Raw genomic sequence first — 23,608 nt, 5'->3', positions numbered from 1 at the left:
AACAATTATTCTCTAACTTAAATGAATAACCGTATTGCAATAAACATGATCAAATCATATTCATGCTCAACGCAAACACCAAATAACACTTATTTAGGTTCAACACTAATCCTGAAAGTATAGGGAGTGTGCGATGATGATCATATCAATCTTGGAACCACTTCCAACATACATCGTCACTTCACCCTTAACTAGTCTCTGTTTATTCTGCAATCCCGTTTCGAGTTACTAATCTTAGCAACTGAACTAGTATCAAATACTGAGGGGTTGCTATAAACACTAGTAAAGTACACATCAATATCAAATATACTTATGTTCACTTTGCCATCCTTCTTATCCGCCAATCACTTGGGGTAGTTCCGCTTCCAGTGACCAGTCCCTTTGCCGTAGAAGCACTTAGTCTCAGGCTTAGGACCAGATTTGGGCTTCTTCACTTGAGCAGCAACTTGCTTGCCGTTCTTCTTGAAGTTCCCTTTCTTCCCTTTGCCCTTTTCTTGAAACTAGTGGTCTTGTCAACCATCAACACTTGATGTTTTTCTTGATTTCTACCTTCGTTGATTTCAGCATCACGAAGAGTTTGGGAATCGTTTCCGTTCTCCCTTGCATATTATAGTTCATCACAAAGTTCTACTAACTTGGTGATGGTGACTAGAGAATTCTGTCAATCACTATCTTATCTGGAAGATTAACTCCCACTTGATTCAAGCGATTGAAGTACTCAGACAATCTGAGCACATGCTCACTAGTTGAGCGATTCTCCTCCATCTTTTAGCAATAGAACTTGTTGGAGACTTCATATCTCTCAACTCGGGTATTTGCTTGAAATATTAACTTCAATTCCTGGAACATCTCATATGGTCCATGATGTTCAAAACATCTTTGAAGTCCCGATTCTAAGCCGTTAAGTATGGTGCATTAACTATCAAGTAGTCATCATATTGAGCTAGCCAAACGTTCATAACGTCTACATCTGCTCCTGCAATAGGTATGTCACCTAGCGGTGCATCAAGGACATAATTCTTCTGTGCAGCAATGAGGATAAACCTCAGATCACGGACCAAGTCCGCATCATTGCTACTAACATTTTTCAACATAGTTTTCTCTAGGAACACATATAAAAACATAGGGAAGCAAAAACATAGGGAAGCAACAACGCGAGCTATTGATCTATAGCACAATTTGCAAAATACTACCAGGACTAAGTGTTGGAAATATGCCCTAGAGGCAATAATAAATAAGTTATTATTATATTTCTTTGTTCATGATAATAGTCTTTTATTCATGCTTTAACTGTATTATCCGGAAATCGTAATACACGTGTGAATACATAGACCACAATATGTCCCTAGTGAGCCTCTAGTTGACTAGCTCGTTGTGATCAACAGATAGTCATGGTTTCCTGGCTATGGACATTGGATGTCGTTGATGACGGGATCACTTCATTAGGAGAATGATGTGATGGACAAGACCCAATCCTAAGCATAGCACAAAGATCGTGTAGTTCGTTTGCTAGAGCTTTGCCAATGTCAAGTATCTCTTCCTTTGACCATGAAATCGTGTAACTCCTGGATACCGTAGGAGTGCTTTGGGTGTATCAAACGTCACAACGTAACTGGGTGACTATAAAGGTGCACTACAGGTATCTCCGAAAGTATCTATTGTTTTATGCGGATCGAGACTGGGATTTGTCACTCCGTGTAAACGGAGAGGTATCTCTGGGCCCACTCAGTAAGACATCATCATATGCGCAATGTGACCAAGGAGTTGATCACGGGATGATGTGTTACGGAACGAGTAAAGTGACTTGCCGGTAACGAGATTGAACAAGGTATCGGTATACCGACGATCGAATCTCGGGCAAGTAAAATACCGCTAGACAAAGGGAATTGAATACGGGATCGATTGAGTCCTTGACATCGTGGTTCATCCGATGAGATCATCGTGGAACATGTGGGAGCCAACATGGGTATCCAGATCCCGCTGTTGGTTATTAACCGGAGAACGTCTCGGTCATGTCTGCATGTCTCCCGAACCCGTAGGGTCTACACACTTAAGGTTCGATGACGCTAGGGTAATAAAGGAAGCTTGTATGTGGTTACCGAATGTTGTTCGGAGTCCCGGATGAGATCTCGGACGTCACGAGGAGTTCCGGGATGGTTCGGAGGTAAAGATTTATATATAGGAAGTCCTGTTTCGGCCATCGGGACAAGTTTCGGGGTCATCGGTATTGTACCGGGACCACCGTAAGGGTCCCGGGGGCCCACCGGGTGGGGCCACCTGCCCCGGGGGCCACATGGGCTGTGGGGGGTGCGCCTTGGCCTACATGGGCCAAGGGCACCAGCCCCAAGAGGCCCATGCGCCTAGGGAACCCTAGAGGGAAGAGTCCTCGAAGGGGAAGGCACCTCCGAGGTGCCTTGGGGAGGATGGACTCCTCCCCCCTTCTTGGCCGCACCCCAAAACCCATCTAGGGCTGGCCGCCGCCCCTAGGGGGTGGGAAAACCCTAAAGGGGGCGCAGCCCCCTTCCCCCCTATATATATTGAGGCATGGGGCTGCCCATAACACGCGATTTGATCTCTGGTTGGTGCAGCCCTGCCCCTCTCCCTCCTCCTCTTCTCCCATGGTGCTTGGCGAAGCCCTGCGGGATTTCCACGCTCCTCCATCACCACCACGCCGTTGTGCTGCTGTTGGATGGAGTCTTCCTCAACCTCTCCCTCTCTCCTTGCTGGATCAAGGCGTGGGAGACGTCACCGGGCTGTACGTGTGTTGAACGCGTAGGTGCCGTCCGTTCGGCACTTGATCATCGGTGATCTGAATCACGACGAGTACGACTCCATCAACCCCGTTCACTTGAATGCTTCCGCTTAGCGATCTACAAGGGTATGTAGATGCACTCTCCTCCTCCTTCTACTCGTAGCTGGTTTCTCCATAGATAGATCTTGGTGACACGTAGGAAAATTTTGAATTTCTGCTACGTTCCCCAACAGTGGTATCAGAGCTAGGTCTATTGCGTAGATTCTTTGCACGAGTAGAACACAAAGTAGTTGTGGGCGTTGATGTTGTACAATATGCTTACCGTTACTAGTCCAATCTTGTTTCGACGGTATTGTGGGATGAAGCGGCCCGGACCGACCTTACACGTACTCTTACGTGAGACAGGTTCCACCGATTGACATGCACTTGGTGCATAAGGTGGCTAGCGGGTGCCAGTCTCTCCCACTTTAGTCAGAATGGATTCGATGAAAAGGGTCCTTATGAAGGGTAAATAGCAATTGGCATGTCACGTTGTGGTTTTGCGTAGGTAAGAAACGTTCTTGCTAGAAACCCATAGCAGCCACGTAAAACATGCAAACAACAATTAGAGGACGTCTAACTTGTTTTTGCAGGGTATGCTATGTGATGTGATATGGCCAAAAGGATGTGATGAATGATATATGTGATGTATGAGATTGATCATGTTCTTGTAATAGGATTCACGACTTGCATGTCGATGAGTATGACAACCGGCAGGAGCCATAGGAGTTGTCTTTATTTTTTTGTATGACCTGCGTGTCATTGAAGAACGCCATGTAAACTACTTTACTTTATTGCTAAACGCGTTAGTCATAGAAGTAGAAGTAGTCGTTGGCGTGACAACTTCATGAAGACACAATGATGGAGATCATGATGATGGAGATCATGGTGTCGTGCCGGTGACGATGATGATCATGGAGCCCCTAAGATGAAGATCAAAAGGAGCAAAATGATATTGGCCATATCATGTCACTATTTGATTGCATGTGATGTTTATCATGTTTATGCATCTTGTTTACTTAGGACGACGGTAGTAAATAAGATGATCCCTTACAAAATTTCAAGAAGTGTTCCCCCCTAACTGTGCACCGTTGCTACAGTCCGTCGCTTCTAAGCACCATGTGATGATCGGGTGTGATGGATTCTTACATTCACATACAACGGGTGTAAGACAGTTTTACACAGCGAAAACACTTAGGGTTAACTTGACGAGCCTAGCATGTGCAGACATGGCCTCGGAACACGGAGACCGAAAGGTCGAGCATGAGTCGTATAGTAGATACGATCAACATGAAGATGTTCACCGATGATGACTAGTCCGTCTCACGTGATGATCGGACACGGCCTAGTTGACTCGGATCATGTGATCACTTAGATGACCAGAGGGATGTCTATCTGAGTGGGAGTTCATAAGATGAACTTAATTATCTTGAACATAGTCAAAAAGACCTTTTTGCAAATTATGTCGTAGCTCGCGCTTTAGTTCTACTGTTTTAGATATGTTCCTAGAGAAAATATAGTTGAAAGTTGATAGTAGCGATTATGCGATCAGTAGAAAGCTTATGTCCTTAATGCACCGCTCAGTGTGCTGAACCCCAACATCGTTTGTGGATGTTTCGAACATCGAACATACACGTTTTGATAACTACGTGATAGTTCAGTTAAATGGTTTAAGTAGAGGCACCAAAGACATTTTCGAAACGTCACGGAACATATGAGATGTTTCGAGGGCTGAAATTGGGATTTCAGGCTCGTGCCCATGTCAAGAGGTATAAGACCTCCGACGATTTTCTTAGCCTGCAAACTAAGGGAGAAAAGCCCAATCGTTGAGCTTGTGCTCAGATTGTCTGAGTACAACAATCACTTGAATCGAGTGGGAGTTGATCTTCCAGATGAGATAGTGATGTTTCCCCAAAGTCATTGCCACCAAGCTGCTAGAGCTTCGTGATGAACTATAACATATCAAGGATAGAGATGATGATCCTTGAGGTATTCGCGTTGTTTGACGTCGCGAAAGTAGAAATCAAGAAGGAGTATCAATTGTTGATGGTTGATGAAACCACTAGTTTCAAAGAAGGGCAAGGGCGTCAAGGGATACTTCATGAAACGGCAAATCAGCTGCTGCACCAATGAAGAAACCCGAGGTTGAACCCAAACCCGAGACTAAGTGCTTCTGTAATAAGGGGAACAACCACTGGAGCAGGATTACCCTAGATACTTGGTAGATGAGAAGGCTGGCAAGGTCGATAGAAGTATATTGGATATACATTATGTTAATGTGTACTTTACTAGTACTCCTAGTAGCACCAGGGTATTAGATACCGGTTCGGTTGCTAAGTGTTAGTAACTCGAAATAAAAGCTACGGAATAAACGGAGACTAGCTAAAGGTGAGCTGACGATATGTGTTGGAAGTTTTTCCAAGCTTGATATGATCAAGCATCGCACGCTCCCTCTACCATCAAGATTAGTATTAAACCTGAATAATTGTCATTTGGTGCTTGCGTTGAGCATAGACATGATTGGATTATGTCTATCGCGACACGGTTATTCATTTAAGGAGAATAATGGTTACTCTATTTATTTGAATAAAACCTTCAATGGTCTTGCACCTAAAGGAATGGTTTATTGAATCTCGATCGTAGTGATACATATTTTCATGCCAAAAGATATAAGATAGTAATGATAGTACCACTTACTTGTGGCACTGCCATGTAAGTCATAATGGTATAAAACGCATGAAGAAGCTCCATGTTGATGGATCTTTGGACTCACTCGTTTTTGAAAAGTGTGAGACATGCGAACCATGTCTATTGGTGTATATGCATGAAGAAACTCCATGCAAATGGACCGTTTGGACTCACTTGATTTTGGATCACTTGAGATATGCAAATCATACCACACAGGCAAGATGACTGAAAAGCCTTGGTTTCAATAAGATGGAACAAGATAGCAACTTGTTGGAAGTAACACATTTTGATGTGTGCAGTCCAATAAGTGCTGAGGCATGCAGTGAATATCGTTATGTTCTTACTTCACAGATGATTCGAGTAGATGTTGAGAATATTTACTTGATGAAACACAAGTCTGAATTATTGAATGGTTCAAGTAATTTCAGAGTGAAGTAGAAGATCATTGTGACAAGAGGATAAAATGTCTATGATACGATCATAGAGATGAATATCTGAGTTACGAGTTTTGGCACACAATTAAGACATTGTGGAAATTGTTTCACAATTAATACCGCCTGGAACACCATAGTTTGATGGTGTGTCCGAACATCATAGTTGCACCCTATTGGATATGGTGCGTACCATGATGTCTCTTATCGAATTACCACTATCATTTATGGGTTAGGCATTAGAGACAACCACATTCACTTTAAATAGGGCACCACGTAATTCCGTTGAGATGACACCGTATGAATTGTGGTTTAGAGAAACCTAAGTTGTCGTTTCTTAAAGGTTTGGGGCTGCGACGCTTATGTGGAAAAGTTTCAGGTTGATAAGCTCGAACCCAAAGCGGATAAAATGCATCTTCATAGGAAACCCAAAACAGTTGGGTATACCTCCTAATTCAGATCCGAAAGCAATATGGATTGTTTCTAGAATCGGGTCCTTTCTCGAGGAAAAGTTTCTCTCGAAAGAATTGAGTGGGAGGATGGTGGAGACTTGATGAGGTTATTGAACCGTCTCTTCAACAAGTGTGTAGCAGGGCACAGGAAGTTGTTCCTGTGGCACCTACACCAATTGAAGTGGAAGCTTATGATATTGATCATGAAACTTCGGATCAAGTCACTACCAAACCTCGTGGGATGACAAGGATGCGTACTACTTCAGAGTGGTACGTAATCCTGTCTTGAAGGTCATGTTGCTAGACAACAATGAACCTACGAGCTATGGAGAAGCGATGGTGGGCCCAAATTCCGACAAATGGTTAGAAGCCATGAAATCCGAGATAGTATCCATATATCAGAACAAAGCATGGACTTTGATGGACTTGCCCGAAGATCGGCAATTCATTGAGATAAATGGATCTTTTCAAAAGGAAGACGGACAATGATGGTAAATGTCACCATTAAGAAAGCTCGACTTGTTGTTAAGATGTTTTCCGACAAGTTCAAGGAGTTGACTACGATGAGATTTTCTCATCCGTAGCGATGCTTAAAGTCCGTCGGATTCATGTTAGCATTAGCTGTATTTATGAAATCTGGCAGATGGATGTCAAAACGAGTTTCCTTACTAGTTTTCGTAAGGAAAGGTTGTATGCAATACAATCAGAAAAGTTTTGTCGATCCTAAGGATGCTAAAAGGTATGCTAGCACCAGCGATCCTTCTAAGGACTGGAGTGAGCATCTCGGAGTTGGAATGTATGCTTTGATGATGATCAAAGATTTTGGTATATACAAAGTTTATGAGAAACTTGTATTTCCAAAGAAGTGAGTGGGAGCACTATAGAATTTCTGATGAGATATGTTGTTGACATATTGATGATCAGAAATGACGTAGAATTTCTGGAAAGCATATAAGGTTATTTTGAAAGTGTCTTTCAATGGAAAGCCTGGATTAAGCTGCTTGAACATTGAGCATCAAGATCTATAAGGATAGATCAAAATGCTTAATAATACTTTCAAATGAGCACATACCTTGACATGATCTTGAAGGTGTTCAAGATGGACCAGTCAAAGAAGGAGTTTTGCCTGAGTTGTAAGGTACGAAGTTAAGACTTAAAGCTCGACCACGGCAGAATAGAGAGAAAGGACGAAGGTCGTCCCCTATGCTTAAGACGTAGGCTCTTCAGTATGCTATGCTGTGTACCGCACCTGAAGTGTGCCTTGCCATGAGTCAGTCAAGGGGTACAAGAGTGATCCAAGAATGGCTCACAGGACAGCGGTCAAAGTTATCCTTAGTAACTAGTGGACTAAGGAATTTTCTTGATTATGGAGGTGGTAAAAGAGTTCGTCGTAAAAGTTACGACGATGCAAGCTTGACACCTATCCGGATAGCTCTGAGTAGAGATACCGGATACATATAATTGGAGCAACAATTTAGAATAGCTCCAAGTAGAACAGTTATTTGGATTAGCTCCAAATAGAGCGTGGTAGCTGCATCTAGGAGATGACATAGAGATTTGTAAAGCACACACGGATCTGAAAGGTTCAAACCCGTTGACTAAAACCTCTCTCACAAGCAACATGATCAAACATAAAACTCATTGACTGTTAATCACATAGTGATGTGAACTAGACTACTGACTCTAGTAAACTCTTGGGTATTAGTCACATGGCGATGTGACCTGTGAGTGTTAATCACATGGCGATGTGAACTAGATTATTGACTCTAGTGCAAGTGGGAGACTGTTGGAAATATGCCCTAGAGGCAATAATAAATAAGTTATTATTATATTTCTTTGTTCATGATAATAGTCTTTTATTCATGCTTTAACTGTATTATCCGGAAATCGTAATACACATGTGAATACATAGACCACAATATGTCCCTAGTGAGCCTCTAGTTGACTAGCTCGTTGTGATCAACAGATAGTCATGGTTTCCTGGCTATGGACATTGGATGTCGTTGATGACGGGATCACTTCATTAGGAGAATGATGTGATGGACAAGACCCAATCCTAAGCATAGCACAAAGATCGTGTAGTTCGTTTGCTAGAGCTTTGCCAATGTCAAGTATCTCTTCCTTTGACCATGAGATCGTGTAACTCCTGGATACCGTAGGAGTGCTTTGGGTGTATCAAACGTCACAACGTAACTGGGTGACTATAAAGGTGCACTACAGGTATCTCCGAAAGTATCTATTGTTTTATGCGGATCGAGACTGGGATTTGTCACTCCGTGTAAACGGAGAGGTATCTCTGGGCCCACTCAGTAAGACATCATCATATGCGCAATGTGAACAAGGAGTTGATCACGGGATGATGTGTTACGGAACGAGTAAAGTGACTTGCCGGTAACGAGATTGAACAAGGTATCGGTATACCGACGATCGAATCTCGGGCAAGTAAAATACCGCTAGACAAAGGGAATTGAATACGGGATCGATTGAGTCCTTGACATCGTGGTTCATCCGATGAGATCATCATGGAACATGTGGGAGCCAACATGGGTATCCAGATCCCGCTGTTGGTTATTGACTGGAGAACGTCTCGGTCATGTCTGCATGTCTCCCGAACCCGTAGGGTCTACACACTTAAGGTTCGATGACGCTAGGGTTATAAAGGAAGCTTGTATGTGGTTACCAAATGTTGTTCGGAGTCCCGGATGAGATCCCGGACGTCACGAGGAGTTCCGGAATGGTCCGGAGGTAAAGATTTATATATAGGAAGTCCTGTTTCGGCCATCGGGACAAGTTTCGGGGTCATCGGTATTGTACCGGGACCACCGGAAGGGTCCCGGGGGCCCACCGGGTGGGGCCACCTGCCCCGGGGGGCCACATGGGCTGTGGGGGGTGCGCCTTGGCCTACATGGGCCAAGGGCACCAGCCCCAAGAGGCCCATGCGCGTAGGGAACCCTAGAGGGAAGAGTCCTCGAAGGGGAAGGCACCTCCGAGGTGCCTTGGGGAGGATGGACTCCTCCCCCCTTCTTGGCCGCACCCCAAAACCCATCTAGGGCTGGCCGCCGCCCCTAGGGGGTGGGAAAACCCTAAAGGGGGCGCAGCCCCCTTCCCCCCTATATATATTGAGGCATGGGGCTGCCCATAACACGCGATTTGATCTCTGGTTGGTGCAGCCCTGCCCTCTCCCTCCTCCTCTTCTCCCATGGTGCTTGGCGAAGCCCTGCGGGATTGCCACGCTCCTCCATCACCACCACGCCGTTGTGCTGCTGCTGGATGGAGTCTTCCTCAACCTCTCCCTCTCTCCTTGCTGGATCAAGGCGTGGGAGACGTCACCGGGTTGTACGTGTGTTGAACGCGGAGGTGCCGTCCATTCGGCACTTGATCATCGGTGATCTGAATCACGACGAGTACGACTCCATCAACCCCGTTCACTTGAACGCTTCCGCTTAGCGATCTACAAGGGTATGTAGATGCACTCTCCTCCTCCTTCTACTCGTAGCTGGTTTCTCCATAGATAGATCTTGGTGACACGTAGGAAAATTTTGAATTTCTGCTACGTTCCCCAACACTAAGTTCATGATAAATTCAAGTTCAATTAATCATATTACTTAAGAACTCCCACTTAGATAGACATCCCTCTAATCCTCTAAGTGATTACGTGATCCATATCAACTAAACCATGTCCGATCATCACGTGAGATGGAGTAGTTTCAATGGTGAACATCATTATGTTGATCATATCTACTATATGATTCACGCTCGACCTTTCGGTCTCCGTGTTCCGAGGCCATATCTGTATATGCTAGGCTCGTCAAGTTTAACCTGAGTATTCCGTGTGTGCAACTGTTTTGCACCCGTTGTATTTGAACGTAGAGCCTATCACACCCGATCATCACGTGGTGTCTCAGCACGAAGAACTTTCGCAACGGTGCATACTTAGGGAGAACACTTCTTGATAATTAATGAGAGATCATCTTAAAATGCTACCGTCAATCAAAGCAAGATAAGATGCATAAAGGATAAACATCACATGCAATCAATATAAGTGATATGATATGGCCATCATCATCTTGTGCTTGTGATCTCCATCTTCGAAGCACCGTCGTGATCACCATCGTCACCGGCGCGACACCTTGATCTCCATCGTAGCATCGTTGTCGTTACGCCATCTATTGCTTCTACGACTATCGCTACCGCTTAGTGATAAAGTAAAGCAATTACAGGGCGTTTGCATTTCATACAATAAAGCGACAACCATATGGCTCCTGCCAGTTGCCGATAACTTCGGTTACAAAACATGATCATCTCATACAATAAAATATAGCATCACGTCTTGACCATATCACATCACAACATGCCCTGCAAAAACAAGTTAGATGTCCTCTACTTTGTTGTTGCAAATTTTACGTGGCTGCTACGGGCTTAGCAAGAATCGTTCTTACCTATGCATAAAAACCACAACGATAGTTCGTCAAGTTGGTGCTTTTTTAACCTTCGCAAGGATCGGGCGTAGCCACACTCGATTCAGCTAAAGTGAGAGAGACAGACACCCGCCAGCCACCTTTAAGCACGGGTGCTCGCAACGGTGAAACCAGTCTCGCGTAAGCGTACACGTAATGTCGGTCCGGGCCGCTTCATCTCACAATACCGCTGAACCAAAGTATGACATGCTGGTAAGCAGTATGACTTGTATCGCCCACAACTCACTTGTCTTCTACTTGTGCATATAACATCAACGCATAAAACCAGGCTCGGATGTCACTGTTGGGAAACGTAGTAATTTCAAAAAAATTCCTACGCACATGCAAGATCATGGTGATGATATAGCAACGAGAGGGGAGAGTGTTCGTCCACGTACCCTCGTAGACCGTAAGCGGAAGCGTTAGCACAACGCGGTTGATGTAGTCGTACGTCTTCACGATCCGACCGATCCAAGCACCGAACGTACGGCACCTCCGAGTTCAGCACACGTTCAGCTCGATGAAGATCCCCGGGCTCCGATCCAGCAAAGCTTCGGGGATGAGTTCTATCAGCACGACGGCGTGGTGACGATGATGATGTTCTACCGGCGCAGGGCTTCGCCTAAGCTTCGCGACGATATGACCGAGGTGGAATATGGTGGAGGGGGGCACCGCACACGGCTAAGGAACGATCCGTAGATCAACTTGTGTGTCTAGGGTGCCCCCCCCGCCCCCGTATATAAAAGAGCCAGGGGGGAGGAGGCACGGTATAACAACATACGTTGTTCCCTTTGTCATCGGTATGTTACTTGCCCGAGATTTGATCGTCGGTATCCAATACCTAGTTCAATCTCGTTACTGGCAAGTCTCTTTACTCGTTCCGTAATGCATCATTCCGTAACCAACTCATTTGGTCACATTGCTTGCAAGGCTTATAAAGATGTGCATTACCGAGAGGGCCCAGAGATACCTCTCCGACAATCGGAGTGACAAAACATAATCTCGAAATACGCCAACTCAACATGTACCTTCGGAGACACCTGTAGTACTCCTTTATAATCACCCAGTTATGTTGTGACGTTTGGTAGTACCCAAAGTGTTCCTCCAGTAAACGGGAGTTGCATAATTCTCATAGTTACAGGAACATGTATAAGTCATGAAGAAAGCAATAGCAATATACTAAACGATCAAGTGCTAGGCTAACGGAATGGGTCATGTCAATCACATCATTCTCCTAATGATGTGATCCCATTAATCAAATGACAACTCTTTTGTCCATGGCTAGGAAACATAACCATCTTTGATAAACAAGCTAGTCAAGTAGAGGCATACTAGTGACACTATGTTTGTCTATGTATTCACACATGTATTATGTTTCCGGTTAATACAATTCTAGCATGAATAATAAACATTTATCATGAAATAAGGAAATAAATAATAACTTTATTATTGCCTCTAGGGCATATTTCCTTCACCAGGGCGAGGGGTAGGGTGCTCTCTTCGAAGATGGAGGAGGTTGTCTCCGTGTCAGCTAGAGCCCTTGGAGCAGACAAGATTGCCTTTGCACCTGCTAAGTGCTTCATGTCGACATGGTCCTGTTGTTGCTGGCTTGCTCAGGTTGGAGGGCTTCTTCGTCTTCAAGCTGCTTTGTGCCTTAGTCTTATTAGATCCTTGCTTGTAGTGTGGATGGTGCCTATTAGATGTTGGCACAGCTCTTTGTATCTTTTGTTGTTTATTTTGTTCTTCCTTTGTAAGGTGATGTTTGTAATCTCCTGGCCGGTTGATGGCTTTGTTAATTCAAAGCCGGGTTAGGTTCGAGCCCTTCTTGGGCTCGGCCGAGCCTTTTCTCTAAAAAAAGGACACACACCATGCAGGGCACGGACGAGTGAAAGCCGAGCGAACTACTGGTGCTGCAGCACAATCATTTTTTTATTCCCATTTACATATGAAATTAATTCACACTAAAATATAAATCGATATAAATCAGAAACATACCTGACATCTTACAATATCAAACATGCCAATTAATTTGGTAAAGGGGCCTGCTAGTACCTAAACGTGTTTGGAGGCGGTTTTAGTATAGGTCCGTCAGCGGTTCCTCGTATCGCCCCAATGTCTATGTTGCAAATACTTTGTATGCCATCGGTGGTTGTCGGAACCACCTCAAATGCTCGGAGCACCAGATGTGGTTTCTTATGATTAACTGCTTCTAATGCTCACTGTCACGGAGGCATTTCGTTAGGAAACGCCTCCATTCTTATCTTCAAGGCTGTCAAATTCCTTCAATTTAGTACCCATGCATGCTTGCTACTAAAATAAACATAGAACAACATACTTTTGAACACTTAGAATACACACAAAGGCTGCCTCTAAGTTCCATAAAACATCACACAATTCACATACAATGCCACTTAAAACATCACACAAGTTCAATAAGACACAAACAAGAGTTAAACATAGTGTTAAACATCACACAAATTTCAACTTAAACATAGTCCTAGGGGTTCAAACAACAGAACAACAGCTGCACCACCACTGCCTCTAGCATCTCTAGCACCCGTAGCACCATGTCGATCGACCGATATGGCATGACAAGACAACGGACGATCTGATGGCGCTTGCATGGATGCCCATAAATAGCATGAGCAGCTACCAAGTAATGGGGAACGTAGTAATTTCAAAAAAATTCCTACGCACACGCAAGATCATGGTGATGGCATAGCAACGAGAGGGGAGAGTATTGTCCACATACCCTCGTAGACCATTAGCGGAAGCGTTATAACAACGCGGTTGATATAGTCGTACGTCTTCACGATCTGACCGATCCAAGTACCGAACGTACGGCACCTCCGAGTTCAGCACACGTTCAGCTCGATGACGATCCCCGGACTCTGATCCAGCAAAGTGTCGGGGATGAGTTCCGTTAGCACGACGGCGTGGTGACGATGATGATGCTCTGCCGGCACAGGGCTTCGCCTAAACTCTGCGACGATATGACCGAGGTGGAATATGATGGAGGGGGGCACCGCACATGGCTAAGGAACGATCCGTAGATCAACTTGTGTGTCTATAGGGTGCCCCCTGCCCCCGTATATAAAGGAGAAAGGGGGTGCGGCCGGCCCTAGGAGGGGGCGCGCCAACTGTGGAGTCCTACTAGGACTCCCTAGTCCTAGTAGGATTCCACCTCCCTTGTTGGAGTAGGAGAAGGGGAAAGAGGGGGAGTGGAATAAGGAAAAGGGGGCTGCGCCCCTTGTCCAATTCGGACCAGAGGGGGCGCAGGACTCCTTCCTTTTGGCCTCTCTCCTCTATTCCTGTATGACCCAATAAGGCCCATATACTCCCCGGCGAATTCCCGTAACTCTCCGGTACTCCGAAAAATACCCGAATCACTCGGAACCTTTCCGAACTCCGAATATAGTCTTCCAATATATCGATCTTTACGTCTTGACCATTTCGAGACTCCTCGTCATGTGCCCGATCTCATCCGGGATTCCGAACTCCTTCGGTACATCAAAACTCATAAACTCATAATATAACTGTCATCGAAACCTTAAGCGTGCGGACCCTATGGGTTCGAGAACTATGTAGACATGACCTAGAACTATTCTTGGTCAATAACCAATAGCGGAACCTGGATGCTCATATTGGCTCCAACATATTCTACGAAGATCTTTATCGGTCAAACCGCATAACAACATACGTTGTTCCCTTTATCATCGGTATGTTACTTGCCCGAGATTCGATCGTCGGTATCCAATACCTAGTTCAATCTCGTTACTGGCAAGTCTCTTTACTCGTTACGTAATGCATCATTCCGTAACTAACTCATTAGCTACATTGCTTGCAAGGCTTATAGTGATGTGCATTACCGAGAGGGCCCAGAGATACCTCTCCGACAATTGGAGTGACAAAACCTAATTTCAAAATACGCCAAATCAACATGTACCTTTGGAGACACCTGTAGTACTCCTTTATAATCACCCAGTTACGTTGTGACGTTTGGTAGCACCCAAAGTGTTCCTCTGGTAAACGGGAGTTGCATAATCTCATAGTTACAGGAACATGTATAAGTCATGAAGAAAACAATAGCAATATACTAAACGATCAAGTGCTAGGCTAACGGAATGGGTCATGTCAATCACATCATTCTCCTAATGATGTGATCCCATTAATCAAATAACAACACATGTCTATGGTTAGGAAACATAACCATCTTTGATTAATGAGCTAGTCAAGTAGAGGCATACTAGTGACTATATGTTTGTCTATGTATTCACACATGTATCATGTTTCCGGTTAATACAATTCTAGCATGAATAATAAACATTTATCATGAAATAAGGAAATAAATAATAACTTTATTATTGCCTCTAGGTCATATTTCCTTCACCAAGTGGTCGTGCCATTAATGGCAAAAGGCGTTGAGGTGACCTGACTGGCCAAAAGCCTAATGAAGTTGTCGGTCTGCGCGGAAGACGATAAGAGCAAAGTCCATGCATGCTGATAGTGGCATCAGTCGGTACATAAAGGATGGCCACAAATAAAGGTAGAAGTAGTGCTCGAGCACTGCTCAGCATTTGCAACTTTTGCCCAAAATAAGGAATTAGTTAAGCTATACACATAGGTTAAACAAACAACACATAGTAAGTGAATAGAAAACCAGGGAATTTATGCCCAAAATATCAACTTCACATAGTACGTGTTGTCTTAGGTGAACTATGGTGGGCATTTGCCGGTAACCATGTCAATTAAGTCAAAGAATCAGAATACGGAGACTTATAATGAAAGTACAATCACACATAAAACCACAATAAAAGAAGGGTTGGTGAGCTCACCCCAGGACATTTGTGTGTCGTCGCCATAGTCACAATGGAACGGCCGTCCAAGACCACACCACAATACCTCTTCTAGTCTCGATCTAATCTAAAGGCCAATAGCAATCCAGTCCACACACGACATTGATATATCATTGCGTGAATGAAAGACATACATAATATACCGAGACTACACCCCAGAACACCCCCACCACAACACCTTAGCTGGTGTTGATCTAGTATCAATACATGAAAATCTTTGAAATTCATGAGCATTTTTCAAAATTCAAAAGCAGTTTCAGAAATCACGTTTAAAAAAAAACAATCTTCAAATCCATGAATTATTTTTTGAAATTTGGGATATTTTTTTCAAATTTGGGAACGCTTGTTTTAAAACTCCTGAACAATTTTAAATTGGTGAAGCTTTTTATGAATTTGGAAACATTTTTAAATTTAAGAAAGTGCTTAGAAAACCATCAAAATAAAAAAGAACAGCCAATAAATACGTTAGTCCTATAGTGTTTTCCGTTTAGTATTTTTTTAGGAGAATTTTTGTTATGTTAGGAGAAACAGCCAAGCTTAACTTATCAATATTTAACAAAATAGCGATACTGAAATCATTTGTTGTCGGCTAGTCCTGTAGGTGTAAGGCGCAACTATGTCTCGCTGGTAGCGAAACGTAGGATACACTCACGTTAGCCACGTCCGTAAATGGCCCGGCCCAGCCCATGGGAGGCCACAGGCCACTGCCTTGTTTTTTTTTTCTGTTTATTTAACATTTTTATTTTTACATATTTTATTTTTTGTTTATAGTTGCAAATATTCTATATATATATATATATATTAAATTATATTTTACATATGTTCTTTAAAAAGTAAAACAAGGATTGAAAAATGTTAAATGTTAAATTTTCTGAATACATGTTTAATATTTTTTCCGTCAATATTTAATATTTTTAAATGATTGATTAACAATTTTGACATACAAGATTAACATTTTTTTTAATACATGATCAACATTTTTTATATGCACATTTAGCATTTTGCAAATGCTTGATTACCATGTTTCAAGTACTTGTTTAACATCTTCTATAATGCTTGATTAACATTTTTTAATGCATGATCAGCTTTTTTTACACAAATTATATATTTTTTAGAACCATTTTTTCATACACATGAGAAGCATTTTTCTATACACATGTAAGATTTGTTTCCTAATGTGTTTTGTAATATGTTTCCTTTAATATATTATTTGTTTAGAATATTTGAAAGTATAAAATAAATAAAACATAAAGCAAAGAAAAGAACATTTTTTAGACAAAACGAGAAGAATGTAAAAGATAATACAAAAGAACGAGGTTGTGACCTTCATGAGAGGCTTCCCTACGTCTCTCGATAAGAATATAGGAGAGGCCTCATTTCAATTCTTTTGTCATGGAGGACGTCTCATTTCTATGTGCCACTTTGTCGCTGAATCGCGCACGACTTTTCACTGGGCCAGCCCCTAACGCCAACAGGCGTCACTTTCTGTGCAGTCGGCAAACCGAAAACCATATTGCGTTTTTTTTTTTTAAAGGAGGATGACCCCCGGCCTCTGCATCTGGGAGATGCATACGGCCACTTTATTGATTATTCACGAGAACCGTACAAAGTATTACAACAATGTGTCTGAATCCACCATCTTGACAACATATGCCGCTACTCCTATCCAATATGATGAAGGGGTGCTAGCTGGGCTACTACCCAGACCACTCACCTAAGCCTAACATCAAAAGCCGGAAGCCGAAACTCATTCGGACTCCCCAGCCGAGCCACCTACCAGGACAATCTGGTCCGACGCACTCGTGTGTCGTCGCCGCCATCTTCCACAGGTCTTCAGATCATATTGAGGCTTCTACCCTGTCTGGCCACTCTGCCATCGACGTCACCATGACGCCAGATAGCAACCTCCTCCTGCGCGAGCCCATCTCCGCGCATCGGACGTCGAGTCTCCACAGCGCCATGCCATCGATCTCCGCCGCCATCAATGTGTGAGATGAAGCACCGCTCCACCATCCCTCCAGCCAGCACTTGCTCCAAAACGATGCCCCCAGAAGGGAAAGCGATAAAACGCCATCATCATCCGATCCGGAAGACCCAGATATGAGGTTTCCCCCTGAGCACCCCGAGCCTAATGGCGCAGACTGCCGACGATGCCTCGACCATCGGCATTAGCTCCACCAGACGAGCGTCGCCTACGTCGCCGCAACCTCCAGGATGAAGCTGACCAGAATGCATGTGTCGACGCCGAACCGCCACCACTTCCACCGCCGCTTGAGCAGCCCCCGAGCAACGCCTTCAGGAAGGAGCACGCCACCTTGGTGTCGTCGTTGCTTGGAACAGGGGGGTCTGAGATTTTCACTTGAGCTCCTGGGAGGGGTAGAAGAAAGGAGTTCCTCTCCGAAGCCTCCAACGAGGAAAGCAACACCCAAAGGCACTGCCATCGGAGTGGCCGCCGCACCGGCCAAGAGATTCCCCCGGAACCCTTCCAGCCACCGGATCTGCAAGGCCAGCACCCATGAACGGTGGCCGAAGCCACCAAGGGCCGGATCCGATACAGATCGGAGTAGATCGGGGTCGAGGACGAACATCACCATGGCCACCAACATCCAGCGAAGAACCGTCGCCGCAGCCGAAGCCCACCACCGCCCCGCCATCCACATGGCCAGGGAAGTGGCCCACCTGCCCACGCCGGCGCCGCCCGCTGAAGCTACGCCACGTACCACCAGCCAGGGGCGCCGCCATGGATCCGAGGCTCCCCACGAGGGGCGCGCCCGACCAGCGCGAGCGCCAGTCCCGCTGCCGCCGACGACGAACGCCAACGACGAGCGCCAGATCCCGCCGACGGGCGCCGCCATCACGCAGCCCGCCTCGTGCAGCCCTCCACGCCAGCCACCGTGGCAGCCCAGCGTCGCCGCGTCCCGCACAACGCCGCGTTCCGGCCAGGGTAAATCGCCCCACGGCGATCCCGCCTCGCGAGAAGGAGAGAAAGCCCCGCCGCCGCCCATGCCGGGCAGGCTTCGCCCGCCGACACGCCCTGGCGGCGGCGAGGGGAGGGATCGGGAGAGGGTCGCGGTTCGGCGGCGGCTAGGGTTTCCTCCCCTGCCGCCCATGGGAGCGCCAGAGGAGGAAAACCATATTGCGTGCAACTGTATATATAATGTTCCCCTCGGTGTTGCTGATTGCAGCATATACGGACACATACATACATACATACATACATACATACATACATAGACTTAACCATCAAGTGTGGTCATTCTTCAGTGGACGTTGCTGCACTCTCACCTTGGGCCTCCTCCTCCTCTTGTGCACCGCGAGCTTCCTCTCCAGCGACCTCACCTTGTCGCTCAGCTCCGCGATGACCCCCATCTGGTCGTTGCCGGAGGCGAGGAGCTTCTGCAGCATCTCCTTCAGCTTCTCGTTCTCGTCGTCCAAGCCCTTGCTCTTCTCGTCGTCGCCGCCCTCGGCCGCTTCTTCTACCTCTGGAGGTGCTCCTTCAGCACCTTCTTTCGGCTTGCCCGCTTCTAGTACAGGCGCTGCAGAATTTGCTGCTGTTGCACATGCTAGAGTTTCTGTCGGCATGGCGGCATTGCCCTCGGTTGCCTCAGAAGCGCTTCCTTTCCCTCCATCATCTTCCTGCTCCTCTTGCAGGCCACCATGGCTCTCCGAAGACACCTTGCAGTCAGCAGTGGCACCACCGTTTTCAGTTGGTGCTCCGTTGCTTGCACATTCCACAGGCAGGGCAGGTTCAGCATTCGTGTTAATCAGCAGCGACCCTGCATCGTTCAGAGTATTCTCAGTGGTGTGAAATATGATGAGAGACACTGATGCATGATCAGGTAAATGTAAGAAGCCCTCCGGTGCCACGCCAAGAAGCTCGAAGCCCTCCGGTGGCAGCAGGCGGTCGTCGCCAACGAGAAGGCTGAGGAGTGGCGCCGCATCCGCGCGGAGCAGGCGGCAAAGTACATCGACATGTGCAGCTTCGGCGAGGAGGATTGAGCGTCACTCGGCCTCCACGGTGTCATCCATTTTGCCGCAACCTCGCCATCGTCAGATTTGACCCCCTCTACTACTAGTTAACGTAGCATGTAGTATGATCTATTCTTAATTTGTTGATCATGTAGTATGTATGAACTCTGTAGTATGTGATGTGATGAATTATGTTTGTGTAATTTCTTCCGCGAAAGTGTTTTTTCAAATTATGCAGGTTTAGATGCGGTATTTGATCGGCCGCGCATGTTTTCGACCTGCAAACGCATTTTGCGGGTCAAATTTTTGCGGGGTCTGCTAGAGTTACTCTCAAGCTGCATTCATTTAGCGGATCGACACCAGAGCCAATGACTACTCCGTAGCACGCAAACGGTGCACCGTGGGATTTGTTTATCACTCATACTGTTTCGGTAACCAATAGGTGGGCTAACCTAGCTACTCGTACTGTTTCGGTGTTTCACACAGTTGTAGGAGAGTGTCTGTGTATCGGAAAACCCCATTTGCCGTTCTCTGCGGCAAACAGTCGGGGCTCCGCACAGGGGCTATCAAGCGAGCGACGCATCTGGGCTGGCCTGTTAAGCGTTCCAAATACACCGGTTTTGGGAACATTCTGTGACTGTTTCTAACCGGGTTTTTTCCGGTTTTGGGAACCTTCTAGAAGGTTCCTGAACCGTTTTTTCTTTTCATATTTATTTTCGTTTTTATTTTTTATTTTTCTTTCCTTTTTCGTTTTTTCTATTTTTTTTCTGTCTTCTTTTCTTTCTTCTTGCTCTTTTTCTTTTATCTTTTAAATTATTTTTTCAGAAAATTTTCTAAAAAGAATTTCTTTATTTATTTTTCAAAATTGTTGCCGTTACACAAAAAAGTTCAACACTTTGAAAATTCAAAAAATGTATCAGATTTCAATTTTCAGTTCACATATTCAGAAAATGTTCGCGCTTCCAAATTTGTTCGGGATTTTTCAAAATTGTTCTCCGTTTCAAAAAATATTCTCAAGATTCAAAAAATGTTCGTTCTTTAAAAAATTGTTCGTGCTTTCAAATTTGTTTAGGATTTTTTAAAATTGTTCTATGTTTCAAAATTTGTTTTCAAGATTCAAAAAATAGTTCGCGCTTCCAAATTTGTTCTCAAGATTCAAAAATTGTTCGTGCTTTAAAAAAATATTCACAAATTCCAAAAATGTTCATGTTTTTGAAAAATGTTTGTGTAATTCAAAATTTGTTCGTTTTCATAAAATTTGTTCACATATTCCAAAAATGTTCATGTTTGAAAATGTATTCACAAATTCAAAAATTGTCCGCATGTTCATGTTTGGGAACCTTCCAGAAGGTTCTTGAACCGGTTTTTCTGGTTTTCTTTTTTGTTTCTTCTTTTTCTTCGGTTTTAGTTATTTCTGTTTCTTTTTTTTCTGTTTGTTTTCTTTCTTTGGTTTTTTATTTCTTTTTCTTTTCTTCTCTTTTTTCAAAAAATCGAAAATTTTAAGTTTTCTTTGTGTTTCCAAAAAAAGTGCATTTTTTTAAAAAATGTTCTCAAAATACAAAAAATGTTCTCATTACACAAAAAAGTTAAAAACTTTCGAAAATCAGAAAATGTACCAGATTTTAATTTTTTGTTCACATATTCAAAAAATGTTCGCGTTTCCAAATTTGTTCTCAATATTTAAAAATGTTCGCGCTTCCAAATTTGTTCTCTATTTCAAAAAAAATTCTCAACATTTCAAAAAATGTTCGTGCTTCAAAAAATTGCTCGCGCTTCCAAATTTGTTCTCAAGATTCAAAAATTGTTCATAAATTTGAAAACTGTACATGTTTTCGAATTTTGTTTGGGAAATTCAAAAAAAATAGTTTTCATAAATTTTGTTTGCATTTTCAATGGCGTAAAGCAGGAACTTGATGTCCCCCTTTAGTCAGGATAGCTTGTAACACCTTTAGTCAGGATAGCTTGTACTTGATGTCCCCCTTCGAATTGGCCGTTGTTGGATCGCTTCCCGCTCAATAATTGGGGAGAGGACCAGAGCCTCTATAAATAGGACTATCCACCACCACAGAGAGGACGGATCCATTTGGACCAGAACCACCACCGAGCACAAGAACACCTCGCCTCAGGAGGCTGTTCTTCCCCTTGTACTGTTCATCATCAGCCCAAGAGGCAATCCACCACACCAAACTGGAGTAGGGTATTACACCACAATGATGGCCCGAACCAGTATAAATCTTGTGTCTCTTGTGCTGTGATTTCATTTAGTTAAGCTTAGGGATCAGGGCGAGGCTAAGGGCGAGATTCGGTAGGGGGAAATCTTCGTGCGCACCCTAGTGTTCGAACCTTAAGGGTTTTGCCGGAACCCCATATCCGACAGGAACCACAGGGGCAGTTCCTTTGACCGACAAGAACATGAGGGGAACCGAATCTGGTGATCAATGTTGTCAGTGAACTCCTCTCGCATTGCGTATTTGAAAAAACGACAGCATTCACCGGCAACAAGCCTAGCTCGTCAGGTTACTTCTGCACACGCGCTAGCTTGCTGAAGAAATCCCAAAACCATTTTACAGATCTGCATGGACTAACCTTTCAATGGCGTAAAGCAGGAACTCCATACCATCATGCTCCTTTCAACTGTCGGCGCCAGGACAGGACGAGTGCCGCTATAGCACTAGAGGAGAAGGGATATAGTGGTGCTTCTGCCCGAAGAGGCGGCGAGGGTTTCAGGACCCCTTATCTGGTCCATGGCCAGGCTAAATCCGTAACGTCCTGGTCCACGGCCCAGTACGCCAGCTCGCTTCCTCCGTCCCTTCCCTTCGCCTTGGGCCCACGAAAGAGCCACTGTTTCATACCGTATTCATGAGAATGCCCGATTTTCTGCAGCTTGCGTCTGACGCGCCAGTGGGCTTTATTCGCATTCCGAGCTAGAAACGGATGGAGTGATTTCAGGAGCAACTGCGCTCGGGCACCGAATCACCGCTATCTATTATGTATTCCTCTATCTGAGATAAAAAATGCCAAGCCTCGTCCAAAATTACTGGGCTACATGCACATGCTCCACTCCTTCATATTGGTCCGTGCGATTAATGGTTAATGCAGGTGGTAATCAAATCCTACTCTAGCCTGCAGCTACAATAGGGTAATCTAAATCCAGTATAGCTGATGCATGCACCCTTCCTTGGCAGGCAGTCGTTGGGCTCTAGATCCAGATAAATCAGGAGCCCTAGCATCCGGAGTACTAATAATTAAATGGGGAAGGTCAACTACCGGAGTATTAGTAGATTATGAAGCTCTCCAATTAGTTAGACTGAAAAAATCTTGAAGAATCTCAAACATGCATGGGGGGTCTTTATTTTGACGATTATGCCAAACTGTCGTGATGCGAGGAATGAAATGAAGGAACATGTTGATGTGAGATGCAAGTTGTTGCATCCTGCTGATGTATGGTGCTTGGCGTTGCGTGCTTGTTTGCTGTTTTAAGGGAGGGGAGAAGAAAAGCAGTGGAGAAGAAGAGAGGTTGCTGTATGCGACACTTACGGGGCGAATTTGGGGCACTTTTTAAAGGGTAATCTTTGTCAAAAACGAAAATTTTAGAAATATTTCCTTGTCAGTTTTAGAGAAATTAAAAATTGTCTACTTGTTGGGTCAACTTCTATGTTGGGTTATATGCACTATTTATTATTTTGTTGTCATATATCTCTACACCATTTGGATGATGAACTATGTGTTGTATCTTTAAGTTTGTCGAAAAAACATGAACATCCTCGGTGGCAACAAAGACATAATTACATAGTAGAAGTAAAGATGTAAATTCCTCCGTCAAGGATTAAAAGGCCGGAAGGACATTTCGCCACGACGAAGTTACCGACCGTTTTAATTAATAATCTCATCGATCTCTCCCCGAAGCATGCATGCATTATCTCCCTTACTCGCATTTGCCCAATGGATAGCGTGTGTGAAACAT

The 23,608-nt window shown here is 44.5% G+C and overlaps 1 protein-coding gene across 1 annotated transcript; it reads right to left on the bottom strand.

Moving 5' to 3' along the window:
* Positions 1 to 18,918: 18,918 nt before the first annotated feature.
* Positions 18,919 to 20,165, bottom strand: LOC119293067 (BAG family molecular chaperone regulator 6-like). Its single transcript, XM_037571659.1, has 2 exons — positions 20,111 to 20,165; positions 18,919 to 19,451 (listed from the first exon to the last, which is right to left on the bottom strand). Exons 1-2 carry the CDS (start codon positions 20,163 to 20,165, stop codon positions 18,919 to 18,921), a joined length of 588 nt encoding a protein of 195 aa, XP_037427556.1.
* Positions 20,166 to 23,608: the final 3,443 nt, after the last annotated feature.

The sequence above is a fragment of the Triticum dicoccoides genome, chromosome 4B, assembly GCF_002162155.2.
Source record: "Triticum dicoccoides isolate Atlit2015 ecotype Zavitan chromosome 4B, WEW_v2.0, whole genome shotgun sequence".
Classification (NCBI taxonomy): Eukaryota; Viridiplantae; Streptophyta; class Magnoliopsida; order Poales; family Poaceae; genus Triticum; species Triticum dicoccoides.
The sequence above is the reverse complement of the archived record's forward strand: the minus strand, read 5'-3'. Positions and strand labels throughout refer to the sequence as shown.